General features: G+C 47.4%; 1 protein-coding gene and 1 pseudogene across 1 annotated transcript in view; one reads left to right on the top strand and one right to left on the bottom strand.

The window, feature by feature from the left end:
• Window positions 1-20,899, bottom strand: part of LOC112313489 (zinc finger protein 585A) — a 97,276-nt gene that overhangs the window by 32,542 nt on the left and 43,835 nt on the right. The window contains 1 exon segment of the mRNA XM_071219976.1: window positions 17,837-17,963. Within this exon segment, the coding sequence (XP_071076077.1) occupies window positions 17,837-17,963 (127 nt within the window).
• On the top strand, window positions 14,434-17,200 carry LOC112314183 (small ribosomal subunit protein eS26 pseudogene; annotated as a pseudogene).

Below are 20,899 nucleotides of genomic sequence, written 5' to 3'. Positions count from 1 at the left end.
GGGACCCTCTACCCTCTACCCACTCCTCCCTGGGGTCTGACTTACCCAGAAGGCACAGTGGGCCCAGGTCAGCTTACACCACTAGGAGCCCTTGAAAATATCATCATTTCTTTTGATAATTTAAGAGAAAATGCGAATCTAATCCCACTTAGACTGTTTTTGTCCTTACAGCAATGCAATCACTACTCCAATTTTACTTCATTTAAAAGGAGGCCAGGAAGGCACAGTGGCCCTGGAAATAGCATGTGCATGGGGCTGGCGACCGCTGAACCCAGAGTGGCCCTAGATATGTGGCTGCACAGCCAGGGGTGGCAGCTGCTCCTGCTCCTCCTCTTCTATCCTAGCTTTCTGACTTTTCCTCCCATACATTGTTTCCAAGGGGAAACAAGAATTTCCCAGTGTGGGTGTTTAGGGTGGTGACTCTGGTACCTGGATGCCTGGATGTAGAGTTGGGTGATTCACTTAAAAGACTCTGAACCTCAGTTTTCCCATGAGAACGTGAGGGTCCCTACTTAGAGTCACTGGGAGGCATGCGTAATGCCCAGAACGATACCCTGAGCACCCAACACACTCCCTGAACAATCCACAGTGGTCAGCATGGGGTAGGGTCTCTGAGCCTCTTTCTTGACCCCACACCTGGCTACCACACACGTCCTGTCCTCCCAGGGCCAGGGGAGGCTCTGAGAGCAGGAAGGAGACGGGCTCCGACTCCCGCAGGGAGGCAGCTCCGCCAGGCCCCCTGTCCAGCAGGGCCATCTTCTCCACGCTCTAGGTAGGGCACCCCTGACACACCCACTCATGTGTAAGCCATGCCGAAACAGAGGCCCAGGTGCACAAAGACAGGGAAGGCTCGAACAGAACAGGTGCACCCAGAAACCCAGGCAGGCTCAGAGGAAGAAGCCACACACAGGTCCTGGATGGCCACCGCGGGTGGAAATAAAGGCTGACACACACAGAGATGTGGACACTGAGGGGCCTGGGAGAGACAGGCAGCTGACACACACACTAGCAAAGGTGAAAAGCTGTAGCTTCCCGGACACACGCGGTGTTACACCACGTGACACAAAGAGACCGCCCGGGAGTCTCAGTCCAACACACAGACACACACACAGCCACAGGCAGCACCTTCAACCCCACGACCACGCCCAGATGCGCACCCTGTGTCCTCACGCCTCGGCCTGGTCCCCGCAAAGGCCACGCGGCTACCCCTAGAAAGTGACCGGCACCAGCTAGAACACACTGACAGCATTGCGCCTGTGCGGGCCGTCTGGCTACACTTCCCAGAACCCCTTGCGCCGACACCGTGTCCTCCCCCGGCTCCCCTCGGAGTGAGTAAGCGCCAAGACAATGGAGCCTGAGGGGCGGTCCAAAGGCTCCTTGTCCCAGAAGCCCCTGCAGCACAAGTGCAAGAAGGCGGGTTCGTGCAGGGATCTGGGGTGTCGGAGCAAAGAAAGTGCAGGGGATCGGGGAGTGGAAGGAAAACAGGAGCAGCATGGAGACGGGGAGGAGTGGGGTGAGTAGGGGGTAGGTCAGAGGACAGCGCGACAAGGGTGCATTGCGCTACGCTGGAGGACTGGGGAGCTCAGCGGGCTGGAGGGGTGAGAGGGAAATTGAGGAAAGTAGGGGCGTGGGTGGAGGCAGTAAAAGACGCTGTAGCCCCTCTAAAGACCTCCAGCGTCCAGAGAGGGGTACTGATAGTCGTGCTGATTTGCAGAAAATTTGTAGCCTTGGCTGGTGTGGCTCAGTGCATAGACTGCTGACCTGTGAACTGAAGGGTCACTGGTTGGATTGCCGGTAGGGCACATGCCCAGGTTGTGGGTTTCGGGCTAGCTTCCTAGTGAGGAGCGTGTGAAAGGCATCCACACATTGATGTTTCTCCCGCCGTCATACTCCCTTCCCCCTATTTCTAAAAATAAATAAATTTTAAAAATTTGTAAAGCGTGCAGAGACGCTCCCACCCAGATGGGCAAGGGAATGGACCTTTCTTACCCTGGTTTTATATCAGTATAGGAAGGCCCAATAAACTTCCCAACTTCCAGCACGTTGGGAGGTTGTGGCGTGCCCACGATCATTTGCTTCTTCCCTCCACCACCTTCCTCCTTCCTCCTGTGGCCATTCTGACCTTTGCAGTGCTCCTGGCCATCTTGCCCTGGTCGCATCCCCAACCAGGTATCAGTAAGAGAATCAGTAAGGGATAAGAGGACTTTTCCCCTATTCACTCACCTTGCTACCTGGGCCTACTTGGACCCACTCAGTTCAAAACTTCATCCTGCAGTCCTGTTGCCTGGGGAGGGTATCTGCCTCCAACATAGGATGCTCCATGTGAAAAAAAGCAGAGGCTCTGTTACTAAAGCAATTCCCCTGCTCTTGCAGCCTCACCATTGCCCAGGGCACAAAGACTGAGGACTCGGGCTATAACAAAGCCAAGGGGTGAGGGTCTTTCTGCCCCTTCTCTGTAAATCCCTAAATCCTTCCCTGATGGCCCATCCCAACGGCTCCTATCTTTGGTTGACCTACACCTTGTGAGGGGTCTTACTGGTCGTTGGCTAACCAGCCATCCGCCTGGGCCATGGCTGGGTGTGGGGGGAGTGAGGGAGGCAGGGGCTGCACTCCTGCCGGGAGGAAATGTTCTGTCTCCTTAGTGGCTCATGTCCCCAAGGCCTTTTCACTCAGCCCTAGCCATGGAACCTTTCTCTCCGTTAATGAGGCTATAGTCCCTGAAACCAGGCTGGACGGCTCCCAACATCTCTCCCTTTTTTGTTTGTTTTGGCAGACGCAGGGGTTAAGTCCGATGAAGCCTTCTACTTGCCCATCGTGTACACGATCCATGGAAAACAATTTGTGTATACATTTCAAGGCACAAAACAGCACAATGATTAGGAGGCATTCCATAGCCCCTATGACCCAGATATGCAAATTCAGTCCTTCAAACCAAGTGTTTGGATTGAGCCATTGTAATATTATTATGCAGGGTCTGAAAGACCTCTAGTGCAGTAATTCGGTTAATGTCCTGAATCTGCTGCCGCAGCTTCAAGCTGTAGTTGATCAATTTGTCCTTTGAGATTGGAGGAAAAGGCCCCACACAAGCGATGTTGGACCTCCCCCTATGAATGTTGACTGGAGTTCCAGTTCAGGGGGATAATCTTCACGGGCAACTCCAAAGTCCTTCTGGAGAGGAAACAGAGCATATTCTCTTCCCCAAGTTAGTAAAGGAACAGATTCTTTGTGGTTGTTGAGGGAGGAAAAGCCATTCAATGATTTCAAACTTCTGGGACTATAAATAATCCTGCAAAGAAACATTGTCTTTAAGACAAAAGTAAACTTGCTTTAATTCTTCCTGAGATGCTGCAATTAAGATGTCATCCATGTAGAGATAAATAACCTTTGGGAAAATAAATTTCTTACTGGCTGAACGGCTTGATGGACAAAATGCTGACAAATCGTGGTGCTATTTAACATCCCTTGAGGTAAAACCTTCCAATGAATCTCTCTGAAGGTTGTGAATTATTAAATGCAAGTACTGAAAAAGCAAATCTCTCACTATCCTTTTTAGCTCAGGGAATGGTAAAGAAATAGTCCATTGAATTAATAACAATGAGGGGCCAATCTTTTGGTATGCACACCGGGTTTGGGACTCCCAGTTGTAAAGCCCCCATGGGTTGTAATACTTCATTAGTCTCTCTGAGATTATGAATAAGTCCATTTTCCTGATTTCTTGGGGAGTATGAAAATGGGAGTGTTCCATGGGCCGCTGGATGGCTCTGTGTGTCCTCCTCCAGTTGCTTCTATACAAGCTCCTAGAGCTTTTCTAGCCTCTCCCTCTTTAGTGGCCATGGTCAACCCACTCAGGCACGTCAGATAGCCAAGGGAGGGGTAGGGGAGAAGCTTGGACAGTGGCCATTAAGGAAAAGGCAGCAGGGAGACCTGCATCCCCCGCTGAGGGAGGAGATCCCTGCCCCAAACATTAAGCGGAGAGGGAAGGACATAAGGCTGGATTCGTCCAAATTAACCGTCTGGACCAAAACATTTGAGAGACCACATACTTTTCGGGGGTTCAGAAACACCCCCTATCCCAGTTACAGAAATATCTGTTTCAATTCACGGCCACTCTGGGGGCCAATATTGGCTAGAAATAACAGACACATCAGCTCCTGTGTCTTATAGAACATGGAATTCTGTCCTTTATTTATTATTATTTCTAACTCAGGCTTTTTTTAGATTAATGGGAGCCGTCCAGAATATGGACTGATTGTGATGTCAAAGCCCTTCTTTCCTCTAGTTACTTTTTGAGCATCCGGCACCTCATGAGGTATGAGGGGGAGCTGGGCGATGTGGGTCTGACTGGAATAATACAATACCCGAGTGCCCTAAGCATAATTTTTATTTCTCCTTGATATTCAGAATCAATAACTCCAGGTTGGATAAGGATGCCCATAGTGGGCATACTACACAGTCCTAAAATTAGTCTTACTAGTCCTGGGGGCAACGGAGCAGAGACTACCTCATCTTATTCCTTTAAGATGAGTTCCACAGTGGTGACCAGGTCCAGCCCTGCCCTCTCCCTAGTGGCAGCGCAGAGATGGGAGACCCGACATTTTCCTGAGCCCAGAACAGCTGCTTGCTGCTGTGGGGGCTCCTGTTTGGGCTTGGAGCACTGGAGTACCTCTTGTTTCTCTGCAGGGAAGGCAGTAATTTCCCATCCATGTCATGGGTAGACCTGCACTGCTTGGCCCAATGTTTGCCTTTATGGCAACCCGGGCACTCCTTCCCTGGGAGTGGTTTATTCTTACTCCCACACTCTTTCCAAATGTGTCCTGCACTGCGGCAATTAAAGCACTTAATCTCGCCTTTTAAGGACACAGCAAGTAACATCGCCTTATGTTGTTCTGTTCCAACATTTAGACAGGCTTTGATAAACTGACCTATGTGGTAGAGGTTGACCAAACGGGTTGAAGGACAGCCTTGCGATCATTATTGGCATTCTCAACAGCTAGCTGCAGCTACAGGGCATCTGCAACATCTTGATTTTCCATTTGTCTTTGAATTGCCTCTTGTAATCTGTCAACAAAGTCTGAATAAACCTCATTGGCTGCTTGTCTAATATTGATAGAGGACCCTAAGCTGCGTGGCTTGGCTTCAGGTACAGCCTTAAAGGCTCAGAGAGCCGCTGAAAAACATTGGGGAAAAGTCTGAGGGTCCACGTGAGCCTGCTGGTCCAGCCTAGTATAATGTCCTAACCTAACAGGCAGGTCAAGAGTGACCGGATTCCCTGTCCTAACATTTTCATCCACCTGATGGCGACATTTCACCATATATTCAGAATGCCAGGCAGTAAACTGTGCAGGGGTTAAAGTTATTCTGACTAAGGCAACCACATCACTTGGAGCCATTTGAAATGCTTCTGTTATAACCAGAGACATTGAAGTTAAGAACAATCTAACAATAGCCAGGGCGGGGGGTGGGGGGGGAGAGTGGGAAGAGGGGATTACAGAAACTACTATAAAGGACACATGGACAAAACCAAGGGGGAGGGTGGGGGAGGGAGGTGGGTTCAGCTGGGGTAGGGTGGAGGGATGGGGAGAAAAGGCATACAACTGTAATTGAATAACAATAAAAATTTTAAAAAAGAAAGAAATGCTTCTGTTAATGCTGTTAACAAACCCACTGTGTTAAGGGGATTGGAGCCTGTTTTCCTTCATACTCATTTTTAAGTGTTTGAACATTTCATAAGGTACATGCTCATGTTGTGGATTTTGTCTGTCTGGCTGGGTGAGGGACAAGGAAGTCAGTGAAAGAATGCTAGTCCACCTCCCTGCCTGCATCTCTAAGACACTGGTACGTGGCACTAGATACCAGCAGAGGGGCCTGAAAGTTAATGATATGACGTTGACTCTTAAAACTTTCCTCCCATTAGAAGCAGAGGAAGGAGATGAATGGGGTAAAAGTTCTCCCTTTTCTGGAAAGAGTGGACTTAAGTCTTGGATCAGAAGCAATTGAAGCGGCCTCCCCTGCCTTATTGATCTTTTATCTGAGTCGGATATATGAATAGGCATCAGGGCAAGGGATTTTGATGACCGATAGGGGTCCCAGGTTCCTGGTGCCATTTCAACTTCTGCCCAACCTTTTCCTAAATAGCTAAGGCTAAAGATCCCTTATCCGGGAGCCAGGGGCAGTATTCCTTAACAACTTGAAGCAAATTAATTAAATTCTGCTCCTTGATGTGACAGCCCAAAGCCTTAAGGAGCTGCTGTATTTGCCTGAAATAATGCTCTTGTTCCTTTGAGAGCCCCTTTCCAGTGATCAAGGGGCTTGTAAATAACCTTTAAAATAATTGCTTAACCAATATATAAAAGAACCATTTCAGAAATTTCTCCCTCCACAAGCGTGGAAATTAAGAAACTAGTTTGACTTGCGCCTTCACTCTGCCAGCACCCTCAGATCCTACTTCTTGCTAATGAGAAGAATGCAGCGGGTCAAAAGTGTGCTGCTTGTGAGGAGGGCTCCCAAGGCTGTTACCCCTTGCTCATCCCTGCCTCTCTCTTACGTCCCTCAGTTTCTCCCCTGGCTGTGTTAGACAACCAGGGGGCTCAGAGTGATGGCTGACCAAACCTTGTGTGCAATTCCCCAGACGAGCTGAAATTAAATGACTATGATTGGAGATCCCTAAGAGGTTCCTGCACGTCTTAGGGATTGACCCCAGATACCTCTGCAAGGCGCCCCCCCCCCCGCCCCCATGTAGGGAGGCTTGAGAATTTGAGCCAGATGAAGAAGTGCCTCTTTTCTTCGGCACTCAGCAAGAAGAGACACTCATAAAGAACCCTGTAACTAGTAGGTGCTTTTAAAACTGAACAAAGTTAAAGTCTCAGCTCTTTCTCCCAAGACTAAACTTAGGTGTGCAATGTGCCACGGGGATGGGCTTGTGAGCGTTCTTACAGCGTGCCTCTGATCGCATGGACTTTTCCTTGCAGCTGGTGGGAAACCTGGTGCTCTGCCCCAGTGCATGTTTCCAGCCTTTCTTTTCACGGGTGTCATCTAGTGGCGAGCACATTAGTAGCTTTTACTGCTTGACCCATGCTCACGAGATGCGGCAAATGCTTGGAAGAGAGCAAGACTCCTATTCACTGAAGAGGGTGCACAGAACAGAAATGAAAAGAAAACCGCTTAAGGGGGGCAAGAGATAAACCTTTGCTGTTGAACACACGTGGCCACCTTACCAACACCAATATGGTACCAATGTCTCTCTGGGGATGATTAGCTCTGACTCCTGTCCTCTTAGGTGTGCCGACAACACAATAGGCTCATCTAGGACAAATGGCTAGTAGCCTGCACCTGTTTGGGCGCCAGATAAGTGGGGCTCCACCCACAGAGCTCCTCCAAAGACACCAATGAGAATAAATCTACCAAGACATGATCTCCTTGGGGAGGAGGTGACCAATCTCTCAGAAGAGAAGAGTCCTGGACATTTCCATTTCTGTGTTTTTATTGAGTTCAGCTCACACAGAGATACACAGTATGCACATAAAGCTCATCCACCCATGTTCAAAATACAGACATGAGAAACTGACATCACTGACAAATAATAGTTGAAGAAACAGAGGGATTCTCTCTGGTCAGCCTTGGCTTTAGCTCAGGTGTCTGTTTCATAGGAACAGGGCAGAGCAAGCCTCAAAGGAAACAATGTATATTCTTTCTCTGACCAGATTCACCCTAAGGGAGTGGTCTGTTCCCACAGAAGGTTGCAGCCCCCTCTGGCACAGTTCCCAGGCTAAGTCAGGCATGGAAAGCAAAGTAGCCGAGACTAGGAAACTCTTACAGAAAGACTGAGGACTCAGACTAGGACAAAGCCAAGGGGTGAGGGTCTTTCTGCCCCTTCTCTGTAGACCCCTAAGTCCTTCCCTGATGGCCCATGGCTACTATGCCTGTCTTTGGTTGCCCCTCCCTTTTTGAGGGGTCTCACAGGTCTTTGGCTAACTAGCCACCTGACCTGCCAAGAAGTGAGAAGTGAGGGAGGCAGGGTCTGTGCTCCTGCCAGGAGGAAATGTTGTCTCCTTAGTGGCTCATGTGCCCAAGGCCTTTTCACTCAGCCCTAGCCCTGGGACCTTTTCATCCATTTATGAGGCTACAGTCCCTGAAACCAGGCAGGACAGCACCCAACAACCTGTATGTCTACCTTTTGCATGATTGTTTAAAACGACACTGGTTTCCCTTAATGGAAAGTTCTATTAAAAAAAATTTAACAGACCCCTCTGAGAAACTATAGCATCTGATGCATTTATTGTTAGGTCCCATGCCAAAAAACATTTTTCTTCCCCTCATAAAATAACTGGCACCTTCTACTGTTGCAGGAAAACTGGGGGCTTGGAGGGCAAACAAGGACACCCACAGATGTGACAACCTGACCTCTAGACAGGTTCCAGGTATGTGTCACACAGTGACAATACCCCCATGGAGCTCACACCACATCTTCCTTTCTCCTATCTCTCCTCCACTTTACTACCCAGAAGACGGAGAACAGAGACACTGAATGTGTTGTCCAAGCTCCTACAATTATTCACTCTATCTGGGTCTGGAGCCACAGTGCCCTTGGCCACAGATACTAGACCTCTACGGAGCTTACTTTGCACCTGACCCTGCAGATGCTGGGGAAGCAAATGGTGAGAATGCCGTGCTGTCTCCTCAACACCTACATTTCTCACACAGGTCTGATCAGGACTTCTCTTGCGTCCTACCTGTGGGCTCCAATAACAAGTCTGGCACTGGACCGTGGGCTCCCAACCTACCAGTCAGGAGTGGATTCTGAAATCCCCCAGTTCCCTGCTATGTGCCCATGAGGTAGAAATTCCTGCTGAAGGTTTTCCTGCACTTGCCACTCTGGTAGGGCTTGTCTCCCACAGAAACAACCCAGTGGACGGGGAGCAAAACATTCCTAATGAAGGTTTGCCTCACTTCTCCAAGGTGAGGCCAGTCAGATGATTCTGTGCAGACGAGTATCTCATGAATTCTTCTGGCAGATGGAGCCCTGGCAGGGGACTCCCCAGTGTGCAACTGTCTGTGCTTCCTGAATGAGGAGTTCTTGCTGAAGTCTGTACTAGCCTAACATGTATGCCTTCAACTTAGGGTGCATTGCTTCCCACCCCACCATTTTTTCCTTCGGTTTTTAAAAACCATTTATTTTTAAATAGAGAGGGAGAAAGAGAGGGAGAGAAACATCAGTATTTGGTTGCTTCTCGAGCGCCCCCTATCGGGACCTGGCCTGAACCCAGACAGAACCCATACACGTGCGCTGACTGGGAATGGAACCAGAGACCCTTAATTCACAGTCCAGCACTTGATCCACAAAGCCACACCAGCCAGGAACGAAATCTGCATTCTTTGATGCTCAATGAGGTTCCTGTTCTGCTAAAGACCTCGCCACAATCCCTGCATATGTACAGTTCCAACCTAGCGTCCAATTTGTGATGCTCGATGAGGCACCTATTCGCTCTGAAGGCCTGGCTGGAGTCCCTGCACACACATGGCGTCTGCCCAGTGTGCGCCCTCTGATGCCTGATGAGGCTCTTCTTCCCTCTGAAGCACCTGCTAGCTGCAGTCTCCACACACCTATGGCTTCTCCTCTCTGTGTCCTTTAATGCACAAGCAGGCTGCATTTCTACCTGAAGGCCTTGCCAGTCACCACACACATAAGGCTTCTCCCCAGTGTGCATCATCTGATGCACTCTGAGACTCCATTAGTGGATGAAGGCCTTCCCGCACTTCCCGCATGTGTATGGCTTTCCCCGGCTGTGTGTCCTGTGTTGGTCAATGAGGTGTCCATACTTTATGAAGGCCTTCCCACATGCCTCACACACCTACGGCTTCTCCTCAGTGTGTGTCTTCTGATGCTTCTTGCGGCGCCTATTCTCACTGAAGGCCTTGCCACAATACTCACACACGTATGGCTTCTCCCCGGTGTGCGTCCTTGAATGCACACGGAGGCTGGATTTCTGGCTGAAGGCCTTGCCACACTCCCCACATATGAATGGCTTCTCCCCAGTGTGCATCCTCTCATGCACGAGGAGGCTGCATTTCTGGCTGAAGGCCTTGCCACAGTAACCACACCCATATGGCTTCTCTCCCGTGTGCGTTCTCTGGTGTAGGAAGATATTACCCTTATGCCTGAAGGCCTTGCCGCAGTAACTGCAAATATACGGCTTCTCTCCAGTGTGTGTCCTCTGATGCACAAGGAAGTCAGATTTCTGGCTGAAGGCTTTGCCGCAGTCCCTGCAGGAGTGCAGCTTCTCCCCAGTGTGCATCCTCTGATGCTCCATGAGGCGCCTATTTTGTCTGAAGGCGTGGCCGCAGTCCCCACATACATAGGGCTTCTCCCCTGTGTGCATCCTCTGATGGACAATGAGAGTCTGTTTGTGGATGAAGGCTTTGCCACAGTCCCCGCAGGAGTGCAGCTTCTCCCCGGTATGTATCCTCTGATGCTCAAGGAGGTGCCTATTGTCTCTGAAGGCCTTGCCGCAATCCCCGCACAAGAAAGGCTTCTCCCCAGTGTGCGTCCTGTGATGAACATTGAGCGTTGATTTCTGGCTGAAGGCTTTACCGCAGTCCCTGCACACATATGGCTTCTCCCCGGTGTGTGTTCTCTGGTGTAGGATGCTGTCACTCTTCTGGCTAAAGGACTTGCCACAGTCCACACACACATAAGGTTTCTCCCCAGTGTGCGTCCTCTGGTGTACGATGACCTTATCCTTCTGGCTGAACGCCTTACCACAGTCCCCGCACAAGAAAGGCTTCTCCCCGGTGTGTATCCTCTGATGAACACTGAGGGTTGATTTCTGGCTGAAGGCTTTACCACAGTCCCCGCACGCATATGGCTTCTCCCCAGTGTGCGTTCTCTGGTGTAGGATGATTTTACTCTTCCGCCTGAAGGACTTGCCGCAGTCCCCGCACACATATGGCTTCTCAACAGTGTGCGTTCTCTGGTGTACGATGACCTTATCCTTCTGGCTGAAGGCCTTACCACAGTCTCCACACACGTATGGCCTCTCCAAGGAATGGGTTCGTTGGTGCTTCCTCAGGGATGACTTTGAGCTGAAAGTCTTGCTGCACTGTCTGCACTTGTATGTCTTCTTCTCTTCACAAAGTTGGGAGGGAGGACTGGGGCTTGAGATACCTGAGTTCTTCTCACACATGGTGAAATGGTGTGTCCCTGGTCCTCTCGGTCCTTCCAATCTTGGTGGGGCCAGCATGTGGCTCTGGTGGACGAATGTCTTATATTCAAAACACTCAGGGGCTAACACTTGGGACATGTCCAAAGGCCCCAGAAAGGTCCCTGTGCTTCTGTGTTGCAGCCCCACCCTGTGACTCTGTATCCCCGCTTTTTCACAGGCATAATCCCGGGCTCCATTCTTCATGAGTCCTTCAACCACCATCGCAATGGATGGTCTGTCTTCCTTCTCTGGGTCCGGTTCATTCATGTTCTGTTCAGTTTCCAAGTCTGAGGGGAGGCGGAAAAGGATGACGACACACATGTAATTAACCACACTGGGAGGGAGGATCTTCCCATGACATAACAAGGCATATCCTGACAGCAGAGGACAGCCTGTAGTGGGGACAGAGGAAGCAGGGAAGCCATGACGTGAGACAGTGAGTTGTAAGGATGTGAAAACAGAGCAGGAAATGCCTGATTGGCAGTGGATGCAAACGCGACCTACACAGGTCAGAGCTGGGAGGAAAGGCCCAGAAGAGAAAGAGGAAGAAAACGGGCAAGGAAGAGCACCAGAAATGACCCACACACCCAGGGAGGGCTCACTGCACCTGGCTCCTTGCTTCCCAGCCTCATCCTGCACGTCCCCAGACTGCTGTGCTTCTCAAAGCATCGCCTGTTATTACTAATGATACAGTAAGAGCTCATTCTCATGTGGCTGTGCTGGTTGTCTTCTGCCTCCCCCCCCTGCCAATGATGCTCCTACATGTCCACACTGTCCCGGAGTGGCGGGGCCCTTGGGCTGGCTCCTCACCCCTCTGCTTAGTATACTAATCCTTCCCCGCAAAACCACACCAGCTCCCAGCCTGTTATGCCTTGTCCCATTGATTCTTCAATCTCTGTTTCCAGACAAGGTGGCTGTCCTGAGGTCCAGACTCTGCATATGCACTTTTAGGTTCATCCAAACACTTTAAAACTTTGCAATCTCACAAGAAATTCTCATTGAAAAGGCAAGATCCTGACATACATAGCCTTCTGTCCTCGGACATTACAAAGCAAGCAGAAATGGTAAGCAGATGTATCCCTACCCCCACTAAAGCCCTCACTGGCCATACAAAACCTGAGATTTAGACCCTTCCCTTGAGTGTAGAACTGGAATCAATCCCAATGTTCATCAAGTGAAAGCATAAACACATGGTGAGCTATCCCAGAAGTAGAATATTACTCTGCAATAAAAAGTCGGCTATTGCATTAGATGTCCAGCTCAGCTGGTTAGAGAGTCCACAAGTCCACCAAAGACTGCATGCGGGTTGGATCCAAGTTCAGGGCTTGTAAAGGAGGGAACGGACTGATTTTTCTCACATTGTCTCCTTCTCTGTCTCAAATCAATAAAAAAACATAAGGGAAAAAATGAAGGGAATGATTCATACACATGGTTGACATTGAGTGAACCTAAAAAGAATGATGTGAAGTATAAGAAATGAGATAAAAAATAAACAATATGTGCCATAGGATTTCATATATATAGTATTGTAGATAGGCAAACTACACAACAGTGGTCACTGAAGGATGGTGCGTGGGCGAAAAGCTTTCGGGTTAATGGATGTATCTGCGACACAATGACGATATCTTGGTGGATACAAATGTCAAAATGCATCAAACCATTTGCTTTAACTATGTGCAGTTAATAGTAGGTCAGTTAAACCACCAGGAAATCTGTTAAAGAAATGGGACTGTACCCTAAGTGTGAAAGTTAGTGTTTTTCCTTAAGAATATTATCCAAGGGCATCTTTCTTGTCCGGGAGGACAAAAAATGCTCATCTTTGAAGAATTTTCTGATTTCTATCACATTTCCACATCCTGATTTGTTCGTTTGGTCTCTTGGTGAAGATCTAGGTCATTTCTCTTGATTTTTTTTCCTATGAAAAATCAGGGAAATTTCTATCCACATGGAGCCGTATGTAAACAGGTTTGGCCTCTTGGCACAATGACAGAAAAAGTGACGACTAGACCATAAAATATATCACACACAACTGTCAGAAAATGGAGTGGTATTGACACCTGACAATAATGGACATACAGAACCCATATTCATCCAGAAGGTTTGAGGGGCAGAGTGACCAACATGAACACAGAAGAGCGGAGACGTGGCTTGGACAGGTGGCGGAAATAGTGGTCCCACATACCCATGTGGTGGATAATAATTGGGAGGGATACCTCAGGAAGGAAGAATCCCACCCCTGGGCCAGACCACACAGCCTGCTATTCCAGGCCAGGAAGATAAATCCCCATAAGTTCTGGCTGTAAATATCAGCGGGGTTGGGGTGGCAGGAGATACTGCTAGATTTTCAAGAGACTCCTCTAAAAGGCTCTCCACAGACTTAGGCCTTCCCAGCCCCACCCACTCTTGGATTAGCACCAGGGCAATAGCTGGAAGGGCACCAGTGGTACAAAAGCAGAAAGGGAAGTGTCTGGAAACAGGGCAAGTTTCACTAGACGGCTTCTTCCCCGGCAAACTTCCAGAAGCCAAGTGGCAGCATTATCCCCTCTCTGAGCCCTCCCTTGACACAGAGCCAAAAACTGGTGCTATTGGTTTCCCTACCTTGGCAATTACCTAAGATTCTGCCCACAAAATTCACATGCACCTCTACTACAACAGGTCACACAGCTCAGACAGGAAGTGAAAGTAGCTCGACTTCATACACAGAAACAAACACAGGGAGGCTGCCAAATTGAGGACACGAACTAACATGCCCCAAATGAAAGAACAGAACAAAACCACAGGAAAAGAACTAAACAAAACAGAGATAACCAACCTATTAGATGCAGAATTGAAAAACTGGTTATCAGGATGCTCAAAACTCATCAATTATGGAAACAGAATAAAAAAGACCCGGGAAGAAATGAAAGATACAAGAACCGAAATAAACAGAAATCTACAGGGAACTAACACTGGAGGGGATGAAGCTGTGATTCAACTCAAGGATTTGGAACATAAGGAAGAAATAAGCATTTAACCAAAGCAGCGTGAAGGAAAAGAATTTGAATGTACAAGCATAGCATAAATAGCCCCTGGGACATATTCAAACGTACCAACATCGGAATCATAAGGCTGCCAAAAGGGAAATAGGAAGAGCAAGAAACTGAACACTTATCTGAAAAAATAATGAAAGAAAACTTCCCTCATATGGTGAAAGAAATAGACATACGAGTTCAGGAAGCATAGAGACGCCCAAAGAACTTGGACCGAAAGAGGACCATGCCAACACACATCATAATTAAAATGCCAAAGGTTAAAGATACATAGAGAGAATCTTAAGCAGCAAGAGAAAAGCAGAGAGTTAACTTACAAAGGAATTCTCATAATACTGTCAGCTGATTTATCAAAATAAACTTTATAGGCAAGAAGGGACTGGCAGGAAGTATTCAAAGTGATGAAAAGTAAGGTCCTACAACCTACTTTACTCTAGCCAGCAAAGCTATCACTTAGAATCAAAATGCACTTTTTCGGGTCCTCGCTTCCAAGATGATGAAGAAAAGAAGGAACAACGGCCGTGCCAAAAAAGGTCGTGGCCATATGCAGCCTATTTGCTGCACCAACTGTGCCGGATGCGTGCCCAAGGATATGGCAATTAAGAAGTTCATCACTTGAAACATAGTAGAGGCCGCGGCCATCAGGGACATTTCGGAAGCGAGTGTCTTCGATGCCTATGTACTTCCCAAGCTGTATGTGAAACTGCATTACTGTGTCAGTTGTGCCATTCACAGCAAAGTGGTCAGGAATCTTTCTCGGGAAGCCCAGAAGGACCGAACACCACCACCCCGATTCAGACCTGCGGGTGCTGCCCCACGTCCTCTACCAAAGCCCATGTAAGGAGTCCTTAAGGACTGATGAAAAGTTCTCTGGAAAAAAATAAAATGGAAATTATACTTTAAAAAAAAAATTAAAGCGCAGAAAAATAGCTCCCAGACAAGGTAAAGCTATAGGAGTTCATCACCGCCAAGCCACTATTACATGAAACAAGAAAAAGATTTAAATGAAGATCAGCCCTGGCTGGTGTGGCTCGGTGGATTGAGTACCAGACTACGAACCAAACAGTGGCAGGTTCAATTCCCAGTCAGAGCATATGCCTAAGCTGCACACCAGACCTCCAGTAGGGGGTGCGTGAGAGGCAACCACACAGTGATGTTTCTCTCCGTCTCTTTTTCCCCTCTCTCTAAGAATAAATAAATAAATAAATAAATAAATGAATGAATAGATTAAACCTATGAACATTACTATGAACATTAACATTCACAACTATCAACAACTGAATCTAAAAGCTAAACTAAGCAAACAACTGGAAGAGAAACAGAGTCATGAAAAGGAGATGTTGGAGGGTTATCAGCTGAGGCGTTGGAGGGGAAGGAGGGAGATATGGCAGAAAAGGTGTAGGGGTTAAGCAACATAAATTGGTAGGCACAGAATAGACAGGGGGGTGTTAACAATAGTATGGGAAATGGAGAAGCTAAAAAACTTACATATATGACCCTTGGACATGAAATAAGTGAGTTGGGAGTTGCTGGAGGAAAGGGGGCTAATGGGTAGAGGAAGACAAAGGGGAAAACACTGGGACAAGGATAATAGCATAATCAATAAAATATACTTAAAAAAAGACATGTACAATTGAAACTTATGTGATCCTATTAGCTAATGGCACCAAAAAAATTTAACTTAAAAAAAAGAAACAGTGATGTTAGCCCCTTTTTACACCATTAAAATAATTAACTCAAACTGGGAAAAAGACGTAAAGAAAGAGATAAAATTCTAAAAGTTGTAGACAAAACAGGAGTAAATCTGTGTGGCCTTTGGTTAGCAAATGGTCCTTCAGATGTGACACCAAAAGCACAAGGAACAACAACATAAATAAACTGGACCCATCTACATTAAAAACAAGCATGTTCCAAATGATGCCACCGAGGAAGAGAAAAGGAGTACCCAGAGGATGGGGGAAGTAGTTACAAAGCGCACATCTCATAAAGGTCTTGCAAAAATTAACAAGAGAATATGTAAGGAAATGTTAAAGGTGAATGATAAGGAAGCAAACAACCCAAGTAAAAAAAAAAGTCAAAACACTTGAACCAGACACTTCACCAAGGAGAATATACCAATGGGAAATAAGCACCTGCAAAGGTTGGCAGTATCAGCTGAAAGCTATAGATGGTGGTAAGACTGCATGCACATGATAATGGCTGCACTGAGAGAGACTGAGCATGTGCAGTTCTGACAGCACACGGAGCAACGCTACACCCAGCACTAGCTGGTGGAGATGAAAAATGAAGCAACTGCCTTGGAGAAAAAATTGGCAGTTTCTGAAAAAGTTAAATATACACCTATGGATAACTCAACCTTTCCAAACAGAAAGGACATCATGTCTCTACAGAAAGACATCCAGCCCTGGCTGGTGTAGCTGTGGATAGAGCGAGGGCCTGTGAAGGGTCACGGGATCAATTCCCAGTCAGAGCACATGCCAGGTTTGTGGGGCTCGTCCCCAGTTGGGGGCCATGTGAGAGGCAACCACACACTGACGTTTCTCTCCCTCTCTTTCTCCTTCACTTCCTCTCTCTCTAAAAATAAATAAGGAAAATTTTAAAAAAATAAAAAAATAAAAAGACATCCAGATGTAGAAACAATCCAAATGTTTGTCATCAAGTGAATGGATAAACACAAGATGTTCCACCCACGACATAGGTTATTACTCAGCAGTACCAGGGAGTGAGCTTTGCCCTGGTTAGGTGAGACAGGTGTTGACTCAGGAGTGTCACCACAGGCACCAAATGGCTGCCATTCCAATACCCAATATGAGCCTGAAGGAGGCAAGTGACTGAAATTTCTCTCTCTCGCTCTTTCAAATCACTGAAAATATCTGTGGGTGATGACTTAAGAAATTATATAGAAAAAAAAAGGAGACCTGGCTGGTGTTAGCACAGTGGATTTGAGCGCCAGTTCTGAACCAAAGAGTCACCAGTTTGATTCACACTCAGGGCACATCCTGGGTTGTAGTCCAGGTCCGCAGTTGTGGCCATGTGAGAGGCAACCACACATTGATGATTCTCTCCCTGTCTCTCTAAACATAAACAAGTAAAACATTAAAAAAGGCAGGGGCAATATTCATACATACAGACAATGTGGGGAAACCTCAAGAAATGATGCCAAGGGTAAAAACTCAGCTAAAAAAAAAAAAGCTGCCCCAGCTGGCATGGCTCAGTGACTTGAGTGCTGGCCTGTGAACCAAAGGCTTTCAAGTTCGATTCCCACTCAGGGCACATGCCTAGGTTGCAAGGCAGGTTCCCCCCAGGGGGCGGGTGAGAAGCAACCACACATTGATGTTTCTTCCCTCTCTTTCTTTCTCCCTTCCCCTCTCTCTACAAATAAATAAAGAAAATCTCAAAAAAAAAAAAAACTTCCTGCAATGATTGCACAGATATATAATTCTAGAACAGGTTAACTACACAATGGTTGTGTGGGATGTAGGGTGAGCAAAAGGAAAGAGAAACTATTTGGGCTAATGGGCATGTCTGCGGCTGTCCATCTGTTTTATTTCTGTGTCATCCTGAGATGACAGGCACACACTGAGTAACACAGGGAAGCTGTCCCCTTACCCAGCGAGACCAAGTTCCAGTAGACCTCCATCATCACGTCTCTGTACAGGTCCTTCTGTGCAGGCTTCAACTGCTGCCACTCCTCCTGGGTGAAGTCCACAATCACATCCCTGAACGCCACTGCCCCCTGTAAAAAGAAGCGCGCACACTCACTGCAGGGCCCTCCTCACAGTGTTCGGGAGATGTGGCCAGAAGGGCTGAGAGCATCAGGAAGGCGCACAGGGTGCATCTGATTGATGTCAACAAGGTGCAGGGCTCTGAAGGGCCTGACCACTCAGAGTCCTTGGTGCCTCAGTTCACTGTGAGTCCTCGGATGGGCAAATAAACTATGGGCCTGCTCACAGGAAGTTCAATAACACAATTCAAACATGGGCAAAAAACCTGAACAGACACTGCTCCAAACAGGATATGCAGATGGCCAGTATACATAAGAAAAAATGCTCAATGTCACTTATCATCAGAGAGCTGCAAGCTAAAACCACAATGACATATCACCTCATACATGTTAGACGGAAACCCCCACGATGGACCCTCAACTAGTCAATACCATCGAGACAGGTGCTTGGGCAGCGGCAACTCTCTGAGGTGTCAGGGAAATGGGAAGGGGTCATGTGAGGTTGGGCCCATGGGGGGAGTATCCGGGGGGGACTGCTGGGTCAAAACCTTAGGCTAAAACGACACACATGAGCACTGAGGAGGCTGTCGCCAAAATATCCAAACGAACAAAATTACTGGTGAAAATGAAAAATGTGTCTTTTACTTTACAGAAAAGAACATAACGGACCTTTTGGCCAACCCAGGAAGGACAATCTACTGAAATTACCATCGAGGTCATAAATTCATCCACCACCTCCCAAAGTTTTCTCCTGCCCCCACCTTATTATTGTATCTATTTCATTTTAAGTTTTTAAATATAACTCCTGCTGAAAGTTGTACCTATGTCCGCCCGCTTAAAAAAACTCACTCAGTGAAATTGTTACTGAGCAGGCTCCATGCACCCAGCCCAGGCTGGGACAGACTGAAAACCCCAGTGGGTCCTGGGCATCTGCGTGCCCACACCCTACAGCAAAAGTGAGGGAGGTGAGACACAGGGCCCCTCCTCAGAAGGGTTGGGAGATTCCCCTAGAAAGGGGGCTTACCTCCAAGTGAACTAAAGTCCTCTGAGCGCTCTATGGGTACATGACTGAGGACACTCATTCCAGGGCTCCAACTGTTTGGGATTCTTGTCTAATGGCAGAAACCTCTTTGCCACAAGAAAAACCTCACCCAGTTCCAAAGAGCTGAAATCAGGCTCTATTTTTTTATTTAAATACTCACTCGAGGACATACATACTGATTTTGGAGGGAGAGGAAGGCAGGGTCAGAGAGAGAGACAGAGACATCGATCTGTTCGCATCATGCACGTGCCCCGACCAGGGATCAAACCCATAACCTTTTGGTGTGCAGGATGATGTCATAACCAACTGGGACACCCAGCCAGGGCAGGCTCTGTTTTTAGAAAAATCAGAATGTAACTGCACCAAGATTAAGAAAAGAGAAACAGAAACCCCAAGAGCCAACAACAGGGAAATGACAACCACTCAGAAATCGTAAACAACGTAGGTAAAAGAGGAAACCAAGGCAACAATTACAGAGAAGGTCAAAGTGGAGAAATCATGTGCAGCCACACAGGAAAACAGTCAGACCGTTCCTTAAATGGTTAAATATACTGATATCAAAGGACCCACTATTTCCTCTCCTACACTCAAGGGAAATGACATCAATCAAAAAACTGTACATGAGTGTTCACGGCAGCATGACTGATAAAACCAAAAAGTGGAAACCACCCCAATGTATACCACCTGATAAATGCATACAACAGGGACTACCTGCATACTGGAATACTACACAGCTATGAAAGAGGACACCTACTACAACACAGATTTACACAGAAAACATGGTGCTCAGTGAAAGCAGCCTGATACAATAAAACACGGGTTGTGTGATTCCACTTATACAAATGTGCAGCCCTGACCAGGTAAGTCAGCTGGTTGCACCGTTGTGTGTACAACAGAAGGGTAAGGGTGTGGTCCCGATTAGGGCGCATACGGGAGACAAACAGTCCATGTTTTAGACACATCTATGTTTCTTTCCTACTCTTTCTCACTTCCTTCCCTTCTCTCTAAGATAAATAAATGAAATCTTAATGAAATAAAAACAATTTTCCCACCATAAACAGCGAATGAACATTTCCTAAAAGTCAAGCTTCACAACGCTAGCTGGTGTGGATCATTGGATTGAGCATCGGCCTTCAAACATGAAGTCTCTGGTTGGATTCCAAGTCAGGGCACATGCCTGGGTTGCAGGCCAGGCCCCCAGTTGGGAGTGTGCGAGAGGCAACCACACATTGATGTTTCTCTCCCTCCCTTTCTCTAAAGTAAAATTAAAAAAAAAAAAAAAAAAAAAGGAAGAAACCATAAAACGCCCTGGCTGTTGTGGCTCAGTGGAATGAGCACCAGTCCATAACTGAAATGTGTCCTATTTGATTCAGAGTCAGTGCACACGCCTGGGCTGCAGGCCAGGTACCACATTGGGGGGGTTATGAGAGACAACCCATGAATGTTTATGTCGCACGCCAATGATTTTCTTCTTGTGTTTCTCCCTCCCTTCTCTTCTCTCTAAAAAATAAATAAAATCTTTACACAGTTGTTCCACTTGCATAATTCAAAAAAATGATATAAAGAATGATACAAAATGAAGGACATATATTTATGCCCAGCCCTGGTTAGGTGGCTCAGTTGGTTGAAACAATGTCCTAGACATGAAATAATTGCAGGTTCTGTACCAGGTTGTAGCGCATGTGGGAGACAACCCATCAGAATTCCTCTCTCACATCTGTGTCTCTCTCCTTCTCTTTCTCTCAGTGTCTACAACTGAATGAACATATCCTCTACTGACGATGAAAACAATACACTTATGTGGCAGTTGGTGAAGGCTGGCGTCAAAGCTAAGGATGAGTGCTTGGCAAGGCCGTGCTTTACTGTTTGCATCTGCAAGGTGGATGAAGCCAGCTGCAACAGCCAG

The sequence above is a fragment of the Desmodus rotundus genome, chromosome 12, assembly GCF_022682495.2.
Source record: "Desmodus rotundus isolate HL8 chromosome 12, HLdesRot8A.1, whole genome shotgun sequence".
Classification (NCBI taxonomy): Eukaryota; Metazoa; Chordata; class Mammalia; order Chiroptera; family Phyllostomidae; genus Desmodus; species Desmodus rotundus.
Note: the sequence above shows the minus strand (reverse complement) of the source record. Positions and strands in the feature narration are given on the sequence as shown.